Below are 17523 nucleotides of genomic sequence, written 5' to 3' on the forward strand. Positions count from 1 at the left end.
AAAAGGATGTGAATACTGTTGTTTGTATTGTGATGGAGCCTATCTGAGGGTAGACACTCAGGTGGCCCCGACTTGACACCTAGTAATCAAAGCTGTAGCAGAAACCGCTCTGAGCCATACCTGAAATCAGGGAGCTGACTTGCATCACCAGGTTACTGGATTTCTCCAGGATGCACTGGTTCTCGGGGTCTCGGCTGCTGGTTTCTGGGCCCACATAGTCCCTCTGGCTCTCCAGGCTCTTTGAGATAGCAGGAGAACTGTGAGAGCTGAAGGGCAGGAAAGGCTTGCTGAGCTTCTGGGTGAAATACTTCTGGATCTCATCTAGCTCACTCAGATTCTTCCTGGGGAAAAGGGGAGGGTGACAAAGAGGTCATTCACAGTGATTACAAGAAACTTCACATGACACGAGGCAGGACTTTAATACTGTTTACTTGGCTTAGTTCTATATAGAACCTACTACCCTCTTCAGCCAATCCTTTACCCTTCACCTCCTATGGCTAGAGACAACTTTGTCCCCCATCCCCTCTGCCCAACTAATAATGTTTTCTTTTCTGCTATCTAGCAAAAAAAAAAAAAAAAAAAAAAAAAATTCAACCTTCCTATAAGGAACCATTCTTTTTGCTAGCTTGTTTTGTTTCTTTGAGACACATCTTCATATATAGCACAGGTGGCCTGGAACTTGCTATAGTCTTGTCTCAGCTGAGATTACAAGCCAAGTATCATAACACGTGATGTACAAGCAACCATTGCTGGCCTTCATTGTGGCAGTCCTCACTCAGCCTTACTCCGGTTACCTCTCCGTCATTCCTGATCCTCAGCTAGCCAGCCTTCCTTAACTCTCCAGGTTGGCTCCAAGACTCCATCTCAGTTTTCCCTGTATTTCTCAATCACTGCTCCTGCTGATTCCATATCTACTTCTCCTTATGCAACTTGACTCAGTGTGACAATTCCTTACATCTACCATCCCATCCAGCATAATGCTTGGCACAAAACAAATGACTGCTGAATGAGTAAGTGAACATGGATGAGTGACCAAAACTAATCCTGTTTTCATTCTCACCACTCTCCAATGAAGAATCTTATCACCTTCATTTGCATAGGTATTTATGCTTTCAAATACACTACTTTGGTAATTCTCAGCCAATCAAATCAAGAATTTCAGGTTCAGAGGATGTAAGTGATTCATCTAGGGTAAGTAGTAGTATGTGGCTATTCAGATTCTGGGACACCAAGTCTTAGGCTTTTTTCTAGGACACTAGATGGGCTCTGTCCCAAGCTGGTCCGTTCCTTCCCACACCTCTTCAAATTATGAAATCCGAGATCAAGCTGCTCTGTACTTCGTCTCTTCATTTATCTTTTAAGGTTGCTGCTCATGACTTTTTGAAATCTATTATCTGAAATCACTGGGTCACCTGCTTCCTAAATTCCTCCACTCTCAGCTTACATGACTTCAGTCTTGTCATTTTTCTCATTATTTGATATTTCATTAATTTTCTCTAATTAGGCCATGAGTATCTGGGAACAGAGAGTCTAGGAAGCATGTCTGCTGCCCTGAATATGCCCGGAGGATTCCCATAGCCCAGACTGAGTCAAATCCAAGTGAAAGGACAAGACAAGGCTCATCCTTGTTCTATGACTAGAGAATTTGGTCTATTAAATGGTGGAGGTGTCACCAAGTCATTTAAGTGTCTACATCCTGAACAGATAAATGCCTGCAGCAGGAAAATGCAGGCAAGAGTACGCTTGGCACAGTGTTAGGAAATCTTCAACCTCAGTGGTTCCATCTGTTCTGGCACAGAATCAGGGCATACACACTTTTTAGGCACCATACTGTACCTTCTCACCAGTGACACAGGTTTATCAGTACTTGCTCTACAGGTCACACACGGGTCCCCAGTTGCCAAGGCCCCCATGAACTAACTCCTAAAGAATTGTCCTGCTCCTTGCACTTAAATTTTATTTATTCAATTAGTGTGTGTGTGTGTGTGTGTGTGTGTACTGAAGACTATAGTTATCTGGTCATGGTTATCTCCTGCACTGGGGCAGGCGGGGCTAGAGGCCAAACCTATTTAACTGTGAAATCAAGTCCTTTCCACTGTACCAGATCTCTCACTTGTTTCCCAGTAAACCGATCTTGCTGCTCTACAGTACGCTCCAATTCTCACAGTGATTCTTTGCTGTCTAGACCAACACAATGACAGGGAAGTGTGGACAACATAGATAACTAGCGTAAAGATGTGGCTGTGAAGATAAAGGCCATGGACAGGATAAGGCTTGTAAGTTGTAAAGATGTGAGGATTTTCAGATGTGAGGGTGGCTATCGATATGTCTGGTGAACAAGCTAAAGTCCCTGGATTTACTATTACTAATTCCTTTTGAAGGAATGTAGGGCTCTAACCGACAGATTCATCTGGGAGAAAGTCTACAAGGCTCCCAGGTCCAATTCAACACTAGTAAGTATAAGATCACTCTACAGAACCTTCCAGAGAAGGGACAATTAATGGAAATGCCACACTCCACGATGCCACTGCTCATTAACCTGTGCTCCACAGGCACTGGTTCCCTGAGCTGCTTCCCCCTGCAGGTCCTCACCTGAGAGAAGTCAGAATGGAGGTTTGGGAGGACAAAGGCACTGTGGCCAGTTTCTCATCACTTGCCAAGACTGCCTCCCCATGCTGCAGGGATTCGTGAAATCGACGGATGTTCTGCACATGCTCTTCATGGCGTGCCGCCTGGCTTCTTATGGTACCATTTCTGTGGAGAAGTTGGGAGTGGAGTAAATTCCTAATGAAGCAGAGAACTCCTAGTGTGACAGAGTCTTTTTTTTTTTTTTTTTTTTTTTAAATGACACTGTAGACCTGTCCCCACCACTGCAACCACTTCTAGCTTACTCAGCTCTTGCTTGGATCTCACGTGTTTCCTAAATACACTTGCTTTTGGTCTTATTCATTCTACTTCCTTCTATTCTCCACATTAGAGACGAGTGATTTCTCTAAAACACAGATCTGAAATAACTCTGTGGCCTAATCAAATTATTATTATTTGTGACAGCCTCACTGTGTAGGCTCAGCTGGCTTGAACTCACTGTGTATGAACTCACAGAGATTTGCTTGCCTCTGTCTTTCAAGTGCTGAGATATGGTGTGAGCACCATGCCTGGCCTGGGTTGTCACTTTAGCAGTACAAAAGAGTTCCTAAGTGGGAATGTTTAAGAACTACTGTTTTACTACGATGTAACTTAACATATTTAAAATATACAATTTGATGAGTTTTGACATATACCTTTAATCAAGAAAGTCATTACAAGGAACCATCTATCCACAGTGCCTTCCTCCTATTTGAAATCCCTTCCTCTTGCCTTCTTACCCATCCCATCCCACCTTACTGTGACATAACCTCTAATTTGCTCTCTGCCACTATAGATTACTATGCATTTTCTAGAATTTTATTTTTATCTCAACATATTTCTTTTTTGTGTTACATTCTATTTCATGAATATACCACAATTTGGCAATCTGTTCACCTAGTTGTTGATGGCTGTCTGAGCTGTTTAGTTTCCACTTCAGACAAAAACATTTAGAAAATGCTGATCCAGGGATTTGCCATGTATTATTAAGAACTAAACTTCTTGTTTAAGATTGGTGTGAGAACAATCAGATGACATACATAAAGTGTATTAAAATGAGTTTATTTCTATTCTCATTTCCTCTTTATAGCAATCCTTGAGGTAATGTATTATTTTTATTGAGTAAATAAGAAAGCTGAGGCTCAAAGAACCAAAGTACAGGCTGGAGAAATGGCTCAGTAGTTAAGAGCACTGGCTGCTCTTCCACAGAATACAGGCTCAGCTCCCAGCACCCATGTGGTGACTCTAGTCCCAGGGTACCAGCACCAATACCCTTTTTCAGACTCTAAGAGCATAAAAACTCATCTGATACACAGACATACAAGCAGGCAAAATACCCATACACATAAATAAAATTTCAAAAAGAACCAAAGTAATTAGCACTAGATACTATATAGCTAGTCCAGACTAACACTGGCACAGGACTTCACTACCCTTTCTTTGGAGGGAGGCAGGCTCAGAAACAGCTGGAAGTGGTCAGGGAGAGAATGGAGCCCATCCTGGAATGGATGGCTGGATTAGAATAAGGACACACCTGTATGGTCTTTCTGATTTAATAGGTGCATTTTTATGTGGATAAAAAGAAAATCACTAAATTCTTAGAGACAAGCCCCTCAACCATGTTTCACTGACTAGCTATGATCAAAGCAACACTTGGAGCCTAGAACACTGAACATAGGAATTGAAGCACAAGAGCTTCTTCTAGACAGAGAATTATCTTCACGTGGTCACCCAAGGAAAACTGCAAAGCACTAAACAGACCTTAGAGGGGGAAGCTGCGTGGGAGTGTATGTCTGTCTCAGAACAGCCACTGCAGGGACAGCTGCATCAGAGAAGACTCTTCCGTTTGAGACAGGGTCTCACTATGCAGCCCTGGTCTGCCTGGACCTCTTTATGTATACCAGGCTGGCCTCTGACTCCCATGTGCTGAGATTAAAAGCATGTGCCCTGTGAGAGAATATTTTTTGTCTCTTTGCTGAAGTGGTGAGAAAGATGTGGGGAAACCTCTGGTGGAGGGCACCAAGCCTAAATGGGAGTGAGGTAGAAGACACAATCTTACTTTTGGCCCTGTTCTCTAACAGGATGGCACATTCTCTAGCCCAGAAACCCACACATACTGTTCATGGCTAGCTTAGAGAACAGAATGAACCAATCATGTGTATGGTTTTGGATTTTTTTTAAATTTATTTTTATTTTTTTAAACAGGGTCTCATGTAGCCTAGGTTGTTTTCAAACCCACAATGTAGGAGAGGATGGGCTTTGATATTCTGATCCTCCTGCCGCTACATCCCAAGTGCTGGGATTACAGGTGTGCACCACACTGGTTTATGTGATGCTAAGGATTGAACTCAAGGCCCTGCACATGCTGGGCAAGAGCTCTACCAACTGAGCTACACCCCTGGCCCTTGAACCAAGTGTTTCTTCCTTAATAAAGGAGAGGAAGGACAAGACAGTTCACATGCATCATTTGACTTCATCTCTTCCCATTAGCAATTAATTACCTTGCAAGAGAGGAGAAATCAACCTCCTCTGGAGAAGTGTGGGCAAGCTGGCCTTGGATGTGCCTTTCAATGGGCCCAGGGAATGTGTCACACATAGAAGAGGCAGGGATTGAAAAGTGGCTGAACAATGGTATCTGCAGCAGCAATGAGAAAAATGGTGTACTGTTTACCACTGATCCCTTCAGAACAAAGCCTTACATAAATTTGAAAATTTGCTGGGTATAGTTTACTCTCTCTGTGATGAACACTGTTATAAGTAATATACACTGCCTCATTTAAACTTAATAATCACCATCGGACATAGGTCATGTTATTCTTATTTTAAAGACTATGCCCTCAGACTGCCTTTCAGTTGCTTTTCTCTTATTTATGTTCTTACTCTTTCAGGTACAAGGCAGGGCATGATTTTATGTTTACATATGGATGGAAGTTTCTGTCCCGAGGCCATTTAGTCCCAAATAAACACACAGAGGCTTATATTAATTATAAATTGTTTGGCCGATGGCTTAGGCTTCTTACTGGCAAGCTTTCTCTTAATCATTAACCGGTAACTATGAATCTATGTATTTCTATAAGGCCTTATCTTACCGGAGAATACTCAGGCATCCTGGTAGCTACGTGGCATCTCCGTAACTCTGTGTACTACCTTTCTCTATCCCTGTTTAGATTTTCAACCTGACTAAATCCTGCCTGTCTACTGGCTGAAACAGCTTTATCCATCAACCAATAAAAGAAACATATATTCACAGCATATAGGACATCCTCCATTATCTCCTCTTTTGGGCTACAATATTATTATTACTCTTTATTCCCTGTGGGCTGTAAGCCGGCAGGAGCAAAACGTATAAAGGATCTTCTCACAGTAGAACCTGTGACTAGGTATGAACAAGGAAACCTACCAGTGAATCTGGAGCTGCTGTCCCTCGTCTTGCTTGTCTTTCTTCTTTTAAATGCAGCAGACTCTCCAAAGGGGAAACAGCAACTTTTATCTGCCCTTGGCACTCTCCACTGAAGTCTGTAATATTGTACCAGCCACAGATAAACTGAAAGCCAGACAGTAGTGGGGAGAGGTCCACCGAGGCAAAGCCAACTACCCTCTCCTCATCTGTGGGGGAAGAGAAGAGAAGAGCTGGGTAGCATGGCTGGTCATGTCCTCTTCCTCCTGCTGAGATTGGAGACTACACAGAGAAGTTGGGTCAGATGATTAGAGCTAGTGGCTCTGAGGCTGAAAGGCTGGGGCCACGGGGAAACCTCTTCTATACAGTACAGTACAGTACAGTATAAAGACAGATACAACTGGAAAGGCTCAAATGTAATTGGATTCCTACATTCAGCAGGTAATCTAAAAAATATGACTCCTAAGTATTTAAATTCCACAAGAGAATAATGGGGCCTTCTGTGTGAGTCTCCTCTACCAGACACCTGTGTTCTCAGGGTCATCAGTACCATGGCTTTGCTCATCTGGAGAAGAAGGTCACAGAATAGCACTCATACCTCCTTTATGCCACACTTTAAAGACCAGGGCTTGATGTGGGTCCAGAAGCAGCTCTTTTGATAACCTGTTAGGAAAAACCATCAGTCACCATGAGTTAACTACAGGAACCTTCCAAAGAATGAAACTTAGATTTGAGGAAGATACTCTGTCAGATTAGAGATGTTTTCTTTAGACATTCTCGAGAAGAAATCCAAGGAATGTCAGAAGAAGCAAAGAAAAATTTTCAAGAATAAATTGATGCCTTAGACTTCAGAGTGGTATTTATTCAGTGGGTGTGAGATGATTTGATAGATCAACTGGATGGGAAATTTGGCCACAATATAAACCTTAAAGCGGATGAACGGTAAACATTTATAATACTTAAAAAAGTTCATTTAATAAACCTGAATATAAATGATGACTTCCCATCTTCAAATGACATGGGAAGGAGAAAAATTTTCCATTCAGTGGAAAATCACCCCCCCACCCCCCGCATGTGTGCATGTATGTGTATATGTTTTAGTCTTACTATGTATCCCTGGCTGGCCTAAAACTTGCCATGTAAACCAGGCTGACCTCAAATGCACAGAGTGAGTTCCAGAATAGCCAGGGCTGTATGGAGATACCCCGTCTCGAAAGGGGGGTGGTGGTATTTCAGAACCTGACCCTTTCCAGAAATGAAAACAAGTCCAGATGAGTTCTCACTCACAAGGGGAGATTGGGGGAACTGGATAAACCTGTACTACCCAACCTGTTTGGCTAAATGCTCCAGAACTATTTCCTCCAAACTCAAAAACAGTAGTATTATTTCTAGACCTGCCTCTGCTTCCTCAGTACTGGGATTGAAGGTATGCACCACCAGGACTGGCAACTTCATATTTTAAAAGACAGTATCCATGTATGTATTTTATTTAATAATTATATCAACGTTAGGGGCTTTATGTCTATGTTATTAAAACTGGTTAAGCAATCTTCAAAAAACTCATCTAATATGGATTTTACAGTTACCTATAGAACTATATCCACCTGAAGATGAGGAATCTGATGTTTGGAGATACTAGGTAACTTAATTCACACAGCTAGTATATGGATGGGATGTGGTTGGATGCAAAGTTTCTCTGGTTCCAAAGGCCAGGTTCTTTCCATTGTACTAAAGGTCTTTTCCTTTACTGAGATTAATTTTCTACATAGAATACAGCCCCATCCCTGGCTTCTTCATCTACATAACTTATGTATACATTCTTCTAATATTAATGCCGGAGTTTTATTTATGGGGCACACTCTGACTTCCACATTGGTCTAAGTAACCCTTTTTTCTGAGCTATCTTTCTACCAGCATCCATCTTACTTCTTTTACATCACTGTCAAACTTGAGCACAGACTTTCATTTTTGTACTTCTTCCTAGGACGACCACAATTTAATGGTAGAGAGAATTTTACTTCATTCCCAGAGCAAGGCATATCTCTTGTCTCTCACTGGCTAATTTTTGAGCAATAATCAGAGCTAAAAACACTGAAATAAGGGGCTGGGGAGACTGGCTCTGTGGTGAAGAACACTGGTTGTTCTTACAGATGACCTCAGTTCAAATCCCTGCACCCACATGGTAGATCACAACCATTTGTAACCTCTATTCCAAGGGAGCCAACACCTTCTTCTGACATGGTACACATATATACATGCAGGCAAAACATTCAAACCCATAAAATGAATAAATCTTAAACAAACAAACAATGAAACATGGTAAGCAGGTAAAAGCATTTGCCACCAAACCTGACAACTCAAGTTGTCCCTGGTACCCATGAGGTAAAGAGGGAACCAACTCCCACAATTTGTCCTATGCCCTCCATGCACTTGCCATGATATATATGTGCACACACATGCAATCAGTTTTTTTTTAAAAAAACCAACAACAATGCAATAAGCCTTTCAACCACTGGTAGCCATGAATTTGTAAACACTAGGACTAAATAACTGCATAAAGACTCACTTTGCAGCTCTGCTCAAACATCATTGTATCTATTGCATTTCTGGCTCTGAGTTTGTCTCTTGGAACAAAAAGCTGATTCAAAACATGTGATAAACATCAGAAAATACAAACCTTGATTGCTGTTGAAAATTCCAGATGGGTGAGTCGGTGTTTTCAATGACATGGGTATATATAGGAGATGGCTCAGTGGCTGTTGCAAAGGATACACAACAACTGGGTATGGATACTTTCCGCTCTGTCAAGGGGCTCCCTGAAAGAAAACACAGTGAGGGTGATTGAATTTTAGGGGAGGACTTCTTTATCTATTTAGGACCAATTTTTTTATCTGAGAAATCTGTATGTGACTTGGATGGGCAGACATATAAATTCAAAAGAGGCATAGAAATCAATATTTACTCAGAAAAAATTATAAAAAATTTCATTTAAAAGTAATTCTTTAAAATACACATAAATTTACTGTTCATAAAAGATAAAAATCTATATGCTAGCGAGATGGACATGCTTGTTTATTTTTACATGAAGGATTAAATCTTGGTTGTATATTGATACTGTAGGATGGATTGATCTGATTTGTAATAGTCAGTGCTAAGAATGTCACTCTGCACAGATACACAGTACAAAACAGCAGAAGCATGCTGAGGGCCATTTCAGAAAAACGTTGGAAATTCTGTCCTAATTCCAAGCTAAAACTCACTGAAATGTTTTCATTTATTTATTTATTTATGAAACTCAATTCAGCAATTATGGAAAACAAAACACATTCTACTACAATCCAGAGATAAAATAATTTGATACATGCTGAGGAATGGTGATGAGAAAACATTAAGTCTGTTTTTCACAATTAAACTGCTCATGCCTTTAAATCTCAGCACTCAGAGACAAGAGAGGCAGGTGGACATCTGTGAGTTCAAGACCAGCCAGGGCTATAAAGTGAGACCCTATCTCAAAATAAAAAAATCAGAAACTTTGTATGTACTGTAACTCATAATGTATGGTAGTCTAAAATCAGCTGTGTTTGTTGGCCTTGAGTAGTGACTGGATATAAAGTGTGAGTTCAGAACCAAGGCTACCATGAAGTCAAGTATTGTAAGCTGCCAGAAATACCACACGTTTTGTTAGTGCTTAATTTTGAATTAATTTCTGGTCTCTGTACCATCAGAAAACTTTCATTGCTGTCAAATGCTCTGTGGTTCCCACACTCAGTTACCCAACCCATAAGAAGTGTGACCCACAGGTCAAGAAGCTGGGCTTCAGGTATCAGAGAGGGCTGGAAGGGGCCTCATATGTGTTATCAGGGCCGTGTCTAGATCTCTCTTGCCTTTGGTCTTTGTTTGAGCTACTCTTTCTACCTAACATGTTTTCATCAGCTCTCTTCAAGCTGGCCTCTAATTCACAGTCCTCTTGCCTCAGCTTCTTAGTATTGTAGTTTTAGGACTATGCCACCAGGCCTGGCTCACCACTGACCTTTCTTCTATTGCCATTTCACTGGCTCCCTCAGCTCATGTTTCTCTTCTGGACACATGCTCTCAAATCACTTCCCATAATAAATTTCTAATTCTAGATGTACAAAATCTTGCACTGATCTTTCTCGTGCCACTGCTCCCCAGATCCATCCTGAGGGTCTAGAAATAATACTACTGTTTTGAGTTTGGAGGAAATAGTTCTGGAGCATTTAGCCAAACAAGTTGGGCAGTGAAGGTTTATCTGGTTCTCCCCGATCTCCCCTTATGAGTGAGAACTCATCTGGACTTGTTTACATTTCTGGAAAGGGTGAGGTTCTGAACTCCCTCCCCACCCTTTTTTTTTTTTGTGACAGGGTATCTCCATGTAGCCCTGGCTATTCTGGAACTCACTCAGTAGATTAAGTTGGCCTTGAACTCATAGAGATCTGCCTGCCTCTGCCTCCCCAGTCCTGGGACTAAAGGCGTGTGCCCAGCTATTAAAACACTTTTTAAGGCAGTTCAGAGGAAACTTATTATACCCCTAACAGGGTTGACACATACACTGAGAGCAGCTGAGGTGTGAGGCAAACCAGCTTCACAGCACTTAATTTCTTCATTCCATTTCCAGAATTTTATTTACTTAAGTAGGAAAATTATTTTGTGTATCAAAGACAGAGTTGTTTCAGTGAGACTCATATTTGGGTAACACCTTATAAACTGTTTCCTTATACACTAAATTCATGCTAATGACACCTCTAAAAAACCCGGTAAGGTAAGTGACTCTCCCTGTGTCATGCATAAGGCAAGCCAGGAGTAGGGAAGCCAAGTGGCTGACTTATCACCCTTCTGGTGAGCTAGCAAGTACAAGAATTAGCCATGTTTGGCTGACTTCTCCAGGGATTCCCATCATAATAGTTCTAATTCACTCTATTTAGTTTAGAGAAAGTTTACCCTCTTAATATGAGCCAGTGGAAACCTTACAAAGGCCAGTTTTGTATGTTAAAAACATTTAGTCCAGAGATGGAGAGATGGCTGAGCAGGCACAACTACACAAGCCTGATGACCAGAGTTTTACTGCAGGTACTCATTTAAAGCCGGTGATATGTGATATAACTCTTCATTCCTCCAGCAAGATGGGAGCCAGAGAGAACAGCTGAGAAGTTCATGGGCCAGCTAGCCTGGAGCATACCACAGAGCAGCAGCCACAACAAGGATACACCCTGCCTTACTCACTGCCTCAACAAGGTGGGAGGTGAGACCCACTTCCCCAAAGTCCTCTGACCTACACATGAGCACCATGGCATGTGCACACATGCATGGGCACACATAATTAAATACATAAATAAAAATTTAAAAATAAAAAAGTTTGGTTTTATGAATCTAGCATTAATTGACATTTCTGTGTCAAATATGCACAACCTGAGTCAGATTTGGTTCTTGATCTGAGGAGACAGACAGACAATCCAGTAAAATCTATTCTCCAGTTGTAGCTTACATTGCTTCAAAGCACTTTACCTTTGTTCTTCAGCTGTCTCATTTGTCTTATGTAATATAAGTGCACAAGTACTAAGATTATTGAAGTGGACTTTCTCTTCTTTTTGGACAGGGCCTTGCTATGTTGACCAGGATGGCTCTGAACTCCTGGAATCAAGCAACCCTCCTGCCTCAGCCTCCTGAGTAGCTATGACGGAAGGTATGTTCCTCCCTCTGCTCCCCCCCACCCCCTGACAGGGTTTCTCTGTGTAACAGCTCTGACTGTCCTGGAACTTGCTTTGTAGACCAGGCTGGTCTCAAACTCAGAGATCTGTATGCCTCTGCCCCCTGAGAGCTGGAATTAAAGGTGTGTGCCATCACCACCTGGCCCCAAGCTACTTCTTAAAGGAGGGCTCCCCAGAGATTCGGTAACAAATGTACTTACATTTTCAGAACCACAACTACAGTGGGGACCATGGAAAGTTTCCAGTTGCTCTATGTTAAAGCTTTAGGGTTGTTTGTAAATCATCAGCATGATGCTTTGTACAAAGAAACCATTTATTCCATCCCAAGGCTTGGAAAGTTCAGGCACAAAGAGAATGCTGCTGGAGGCAGGAGCAAATCCAATGTGACACTGAAGTATGTAAATGATGCTTTCAAGAGCTTGACAAGGTACGCTAGTGTACGGAGAGCACATACCCTACTTAGCCCCATGTTCTTCGAAGATGGACGTGGAAGAGAATCTCTGATGAACTTGTATTATCATTATGTTTGGTAGTTGAGGAAATGAGAAGTGTTTTTGCTCAAGGTCACAAAGCCGTTACAACTCAGCTAGGTCAGTCACAGACCTTTAATTCCCATTCCAGAGCCCTATCATGTCACCATGGAGAGGGCTCATGTCAGAGGCATGTGGCAGGTCTGCACTTCCCCCGCCTGGCTGATGCACACATGTTTATGACGAAAGCACTACATGGGATCATCACTGCAAGAGTAGATGACTGAGTACAAATGAAATCTCTGAATGTCAGGTGTCTAGCCTGCTGTGTCATGACCTGGCAGTTAAAAGGGGCCAAGTAACAAGTTAACTCAGCCAGAAATGTGAGAGGCTGTGGCTCATATTCACAGAGCAGAAGATTATATTTGCTTAGCTGTATCAAGAGAGTCAGAATGCAAAGGCACAGAAATATACTCCCTGACCCAAGGACTAGAACCAGAGGCAGTATTTAGTACAAAATACGACTCATTGTGAGAATGTGGTAGTGTTACAGGACAGCTCCGGGTGCACAGAGGCGGGTGGACTGATAATGGGTGTGACAGGGTTAGGCTTCAGAGCGCTGGCATCACTTTAACCTATTCTTCTAAGGAGACGGAGCAAGTCTGACAAATGAGAGAGAAACAGCACAAGGCTTCATAGTCTTGAGACTGAACAGGGCACTGGCACAGAACAAGTTGCTGAGTGTGAGTGAGTATGGTGAGAAATGAAGCTGCCAAGGCCGATGAGGCCAGATGGGCAGGATTTTGTGTGCTTTGTCACCAGGGTTACAGGTATTTTAACTGATGGAGAGACAAGGTCAGATTTGCTGGCCAGACAAGCAGTCTTGGTGGCAGGATGAGAAAAACACTGGAGAACAGTACTGGAAGAAACAACCAGGGAGAGCTGTCAGGGTTTGAGTACGCATGGTCTCCCACATGCTCATGTGCTGTGCCAGTCCCTTAGTTGGTGGGACTATTTTTGGAGGTTATGGGAACTTCAGGAGGTGGACCTAGATGGAGGAAGTAGGGTACAGGGTATGTCCTTGGGGGCTGTATCTTGTTCTAGGCTCCTCTTTCCTATTCTCTTTGCATTGTCTGCCAAGAACTGAAGAAAAGCCTGTGACACATGCTCTGGCCTCCATGGGCAAGCAGCCATCATTGAACTTTCTCTTTTTCAAGTTGTTTCTGCCAGGGGCTTGATCACAGGGGGATGGATACATGATGTTATTTTGTTCACTGCTCTATCCCTGGCACTAAGACAGCTACATAGCAAACACTGCTGCTCATTTTGCTGCTATCTGAATGAATGCATGGTGAACAAGTACAAGGCCTTTATTCTTGAGAGAGGTTATTTAGCAGAGAAGAAAAACATGGGGAAAATGTCAGTACCATTTGGCCAGTGCTGTGATAATCAGAGAACAAAAGGTGCTAAGGGAACAGACAGGAGGGAGCCTTATGCCAGACAGCCCTCTAGTAAAGCTAGACCTAAGCCTTGGGAGTGGAATGAGTCCCCTAGAGAGGGAAGGTGACAGCAAAGTGAAAATCTTAGTGGAGATGCCAGGCTAACAATGGCAGGAAGGAGGTTGTTTTCCAGAGACTCCTTCGCAGTCTGGTGAAGTGTGTGGGCCTCTTCATTTAATAGTGTTTAAATCTAGTTATACTGGTAGCTATCAAAACTTAGAACTTTGTGATATAAAAGTATATGTTTTATTGATAAGACCTAGATGTAGGCAGTAAATGCTGTAAGGTCAAAGAACCGGTATGAATAAAGTGATACAATGACACAAAGATGCTTGTGATTTCTGTGGCTGTCAACACTATAGGCATTACTCTTAATAGAATTGATTTCTATCTATGTCACCAACTCTAAGTTTTCCTTATGAATCTACTGGGGACCTGCAGATCTAGTGCTAAGAACCCCTAGTCCTGGGTGCATCCTGAGGCCCTAAGTGGGTGGAATGGAGGAGGAGGAGGAAGAGATTTGTGAGAAATTTTAATAGAGAACTATTTATTTGACATGGACACTGGATGTTGGATAAGGAAAAGAGAAGCACTGAGGTTGACACCTGGAATTCTGAGCAGGAATTATGATCCGCAGCATTAATACACTTGGCAAAGTTGCCTTTTACTTCAGAAAGGCTCTCATGTTACTTCAACCTTTAGGCTCATGAAATATAATACTGACTATGATGACTAACCATCCTGGTAGGTCCTGGAATAATCTGAAAGCTCTGTGAAGACAGAGTACCCCAAGGAGTTGGACACCTGCTTTTGGGTAAGTCTGTAGAGCATACCTTTCAAACTCAAGTGCATGGCTCTCTCTACCAGGATACTGACTGCAAAAGTTCCATCCTGCTCAGGAGAGCCCTCCTGGGCGGGGCACACTTCAGCTGCAGTGCTGTTGCAGTCCACCTGGGTGGAGGCCAGAGACTTCTGGAGGACACAGGGTGGAGAGAGCTGGAGCCCATCATTTGTCCTGGGGAGCTGTTCAGACTCACTGTGGCTGCTGCAGTCCATGGAGTCCAGTTCACGAGTGGGCTCAGTGTGTAAGGAGAGAGGGGAAAGAACCACGTGAATTCTCAAGGCAGCTCCAGAGAGATCGGAAGCATTTCTTCCAAACAGAGGATACACACCTGCAAGAGAATGTAGAAAAATAAGCCTGCGTAAAAGAAAATACCTCTCAGAGGCTGCTTATAGGCCTCTTTTCTGTAATAGGATCACAGGTTTCAACACACCAATTTTCAGAAAGGATCTGAAGTTGGTATATGTAAAAATTTTGCCCTTGCCTCTACTATATCCAGTTACATCCAATAATATTAGTGGTGACATTTTTGATTTGAAGCCAGAACCAAAGGCTTTGTAGGCAGGCAGCACTGCTATGTAAGAGATTCACACCAAGGGCATTGGGCAAAGACAAGAGGAGCCCGTCTTCTCTTCTGCGTGCACACAGGCTTCCACTTTTAGATCTCTCCCCATTGGGAAGCTATCCAGTGCTCCCATTAGCCCCTTTTACCATTGAGCATGACCTGGCAACACCCCCCAGGATTCACTGGGGGAGGCAGGAGGCGACAGCAGAGGAAGGGAGGATAAGGGGTACTAATAGCTGAGTCCTTTCTATGCCAGAATTTCAGATGGGTCAGTGGAACTGTCAGGATCATTCTCCTGATAACTGGTGGATTTGAACTTCATTGGCTTGCTGGATCTTAAAATGAGATTTTACTTGGAGTAGAAGGCAACAATAATTCCTTCTGAAGTATGCTTTGCTAGATTCACTCCTATTCGAGGAAAAAGATGTTACCTGTCAGAGATGGCAATAAGGCAGAACTTTTTTGTCTCTTTATAGCCTCTTTTCTTCTTGATACAAAGCATAGATTACCATGGTTCTCGAAAGCAGAAAATGAGAGTCATTATGAGAGGGAGGACACCCACATGAAACCCAGTGGGTCCTTACCCTCAGGAAGTTTAAGCAGTATATGGAAACAGGTTGGCTGGCTGAGTGGATGTAGATGATACATTTAACACACACATCAAATGTATAAGGCTTTTGTTCAAGTGAATACAAAGCTTAAACTAGTGGGATATGGAGATGTATGACAGACACAGACAATCTGAAAAGTTTAATAGTCTCTTTGGAAACTTAATAAAAAGGGAGTGTTTGTGATGGGATTCTGACCCCTGATCTATATTCTGTGTCCCTGTCCCAGATCTACTTTCTTCAGTAGTGAAGTTAAAAGCCTATCCAAAAAAAAAAAAAAAAAAAAAAAAAAAAAAACCAACTTAGATCTAGTAAACCTGAGCCTGTCTCACTTCAAAGACTTTTTCTCTAGTTTCTATGAAGTAACCTGAACTGGCCTACATAAAATAGAATTTGAAGAGATACTTCATAGGGCCATACTTACATCTGCTGGGTCCAAAAAGAACCCAAGAATTTGGACAATCATCCAAACTCACTCACTTCTTTTTTTTTTTTTAAAGGTCGGGCCATATGTCCAACAAAAGGTTAGAGCCTTACACCTATAATCCCAGCACCTGGGAGGCTGAAGCAGGAGGTTTGTGAGTTCTGGCATATATCACAAATTTTGCACTAATACAAGCTATATATCAAGACCTTGTTTCAAAAACACCAAGCAAGCAAGCAAGCAAGCAAGCAAAAACAATACCCAAACCAAAACCACATACCAACAACAAGAGAAAAGCAAAACAAAACAAAACCCCCAAGGATCAGAGGAGCAAAAGCCTAGCTGAAGTAAAACAGGGTCATGACCTCATTTCTTTAACTGTGTAGAGCAGGGAAATAACTAACCTTACAGGAGTGTTAAACTGAGTGTCATGTTTGTACAGAATTTAGTCATGGGCTGGTGTGAGCTCAGTAGGTAGAGTGCCTGCCAGGCTTACAAGAGACCCTGGGTTTGATCCCCAGCAACACTCCAGGAGGACCTGGAGTGCAAGGTTGGCTACATAGTGAAGTTAAGGAGATCTTGGGCTATGTGATGTATGAGACTCAAAAACACCAACAAAAAAGAATTAGTTGGCTACCTTCAATTCATGCCACATTACAGTCACTAGACTCACTTTCTAGAATGCAAAGCTCTATGACCTCTCTATCCAGAACCCATTATAATGACCTTTGACAGTTCTTCTGCTTTGATGAGACTAGTTCTCTTGACCACTGTTCTGGCTTTATCACAGTGCTCTGTAACCTGTGTACCGAGACCCAGCTGGTTACTTACAGTATCTGCAATACACCTAACTGCTTCATGCCTGTGTCTTCACACTTGTTCTTCCTTTCTTTAGAAAACCTTTCTTAACTGTGCATGGTGGTGCACACCTTTAATCTCAGCACTCTGGAGGCAGAGGCAGGTGGATCTCTGTGAGTCTGAGGCCAAGCTGGTCTACAGAATGAGTCCCAGGACAGCCAGGGTTATGTAGAGAGACCCTGTCTCAAACAAAAACAAAACACAAAACACCATTCTTTTCCCCTTTCCCTGGTTTATTCCTAAATCCTAAATCACTTCGGTTGAGATTCTGTCCTTAAGTCAAACCTTAGAGACCATGAACCCTCACAGTCCCAACTGTACCACTGAGAACACCCTCTTTTTAGTTCTTATGTTTCACGTTCATTGTTTACAGTTGTAGTCTTTACCAGAATATAAACACCATTAAGCTAGGAACTAATTCTTACTTATATTTGAATCCCCAGGGCCAAATAAATGCATTAAGCACCAATGAATGAAATAAAAGTACACATTGCATTCTATTTGTAAAAT

At 42.3% G+C, this 17523-nt stretch overlaps 1 protein-coding gene across 1 annotated transcript in view; it reads right to left on the reverse strand.

The window, feature by feature from the left end:
* C2cd3 (C2 domain containing 3 centriole elongation regulator) overlaps window positions 1–17523 on the reverse strand; it is a 100657-nt gene that overhangs the window by 22515 nt on the left and 60619 nt on the right. Inside the window, exons 24-30 of the mRNA XM_027407777.2 lie at window positions 14551–14889; window positions 8700–8838; window positions 6621–6685; window positions 6026–6231; window positions 5127–5260; window positions 2593–2754; window positions 121–341 (exon numbers count right to left, since the gene is read on the reverse strand). Of these exons, the coding sequence (XP_027263578.1) occupies window positions 121–341; window positions 2593–2754; window positions 5127–5260; window positions 6026–6231; window positions 6621–6685; window positions 8700–8838; window positions 14551–14889 (1266 nt within the window). The remainder of the gene's footprint in view (window positions 1–120; window positions 342–2592; window positions 2755–5126; window positions 5261–6025; window positions 6232–6620; window positions 6686–8699; window positions 8839–14550; window positions 14890–17523) is intronic.

The sequence above is a fragment of the Cricetulus griseus genome, chromosome 3 (assembly GCF_003668045.3).
Source record: "Cricetulus griseus strain 17A/GY chromosome 3, alternate assembly CriGri-PICRH-1.0, whole genome shotgun sequence".
Lineage (NCBI taxonomy): Eukaryota > Metazoa > Chordata > Mammalia > Rodentia > Cricetidae > Cricetulus > Cricetulus griseus.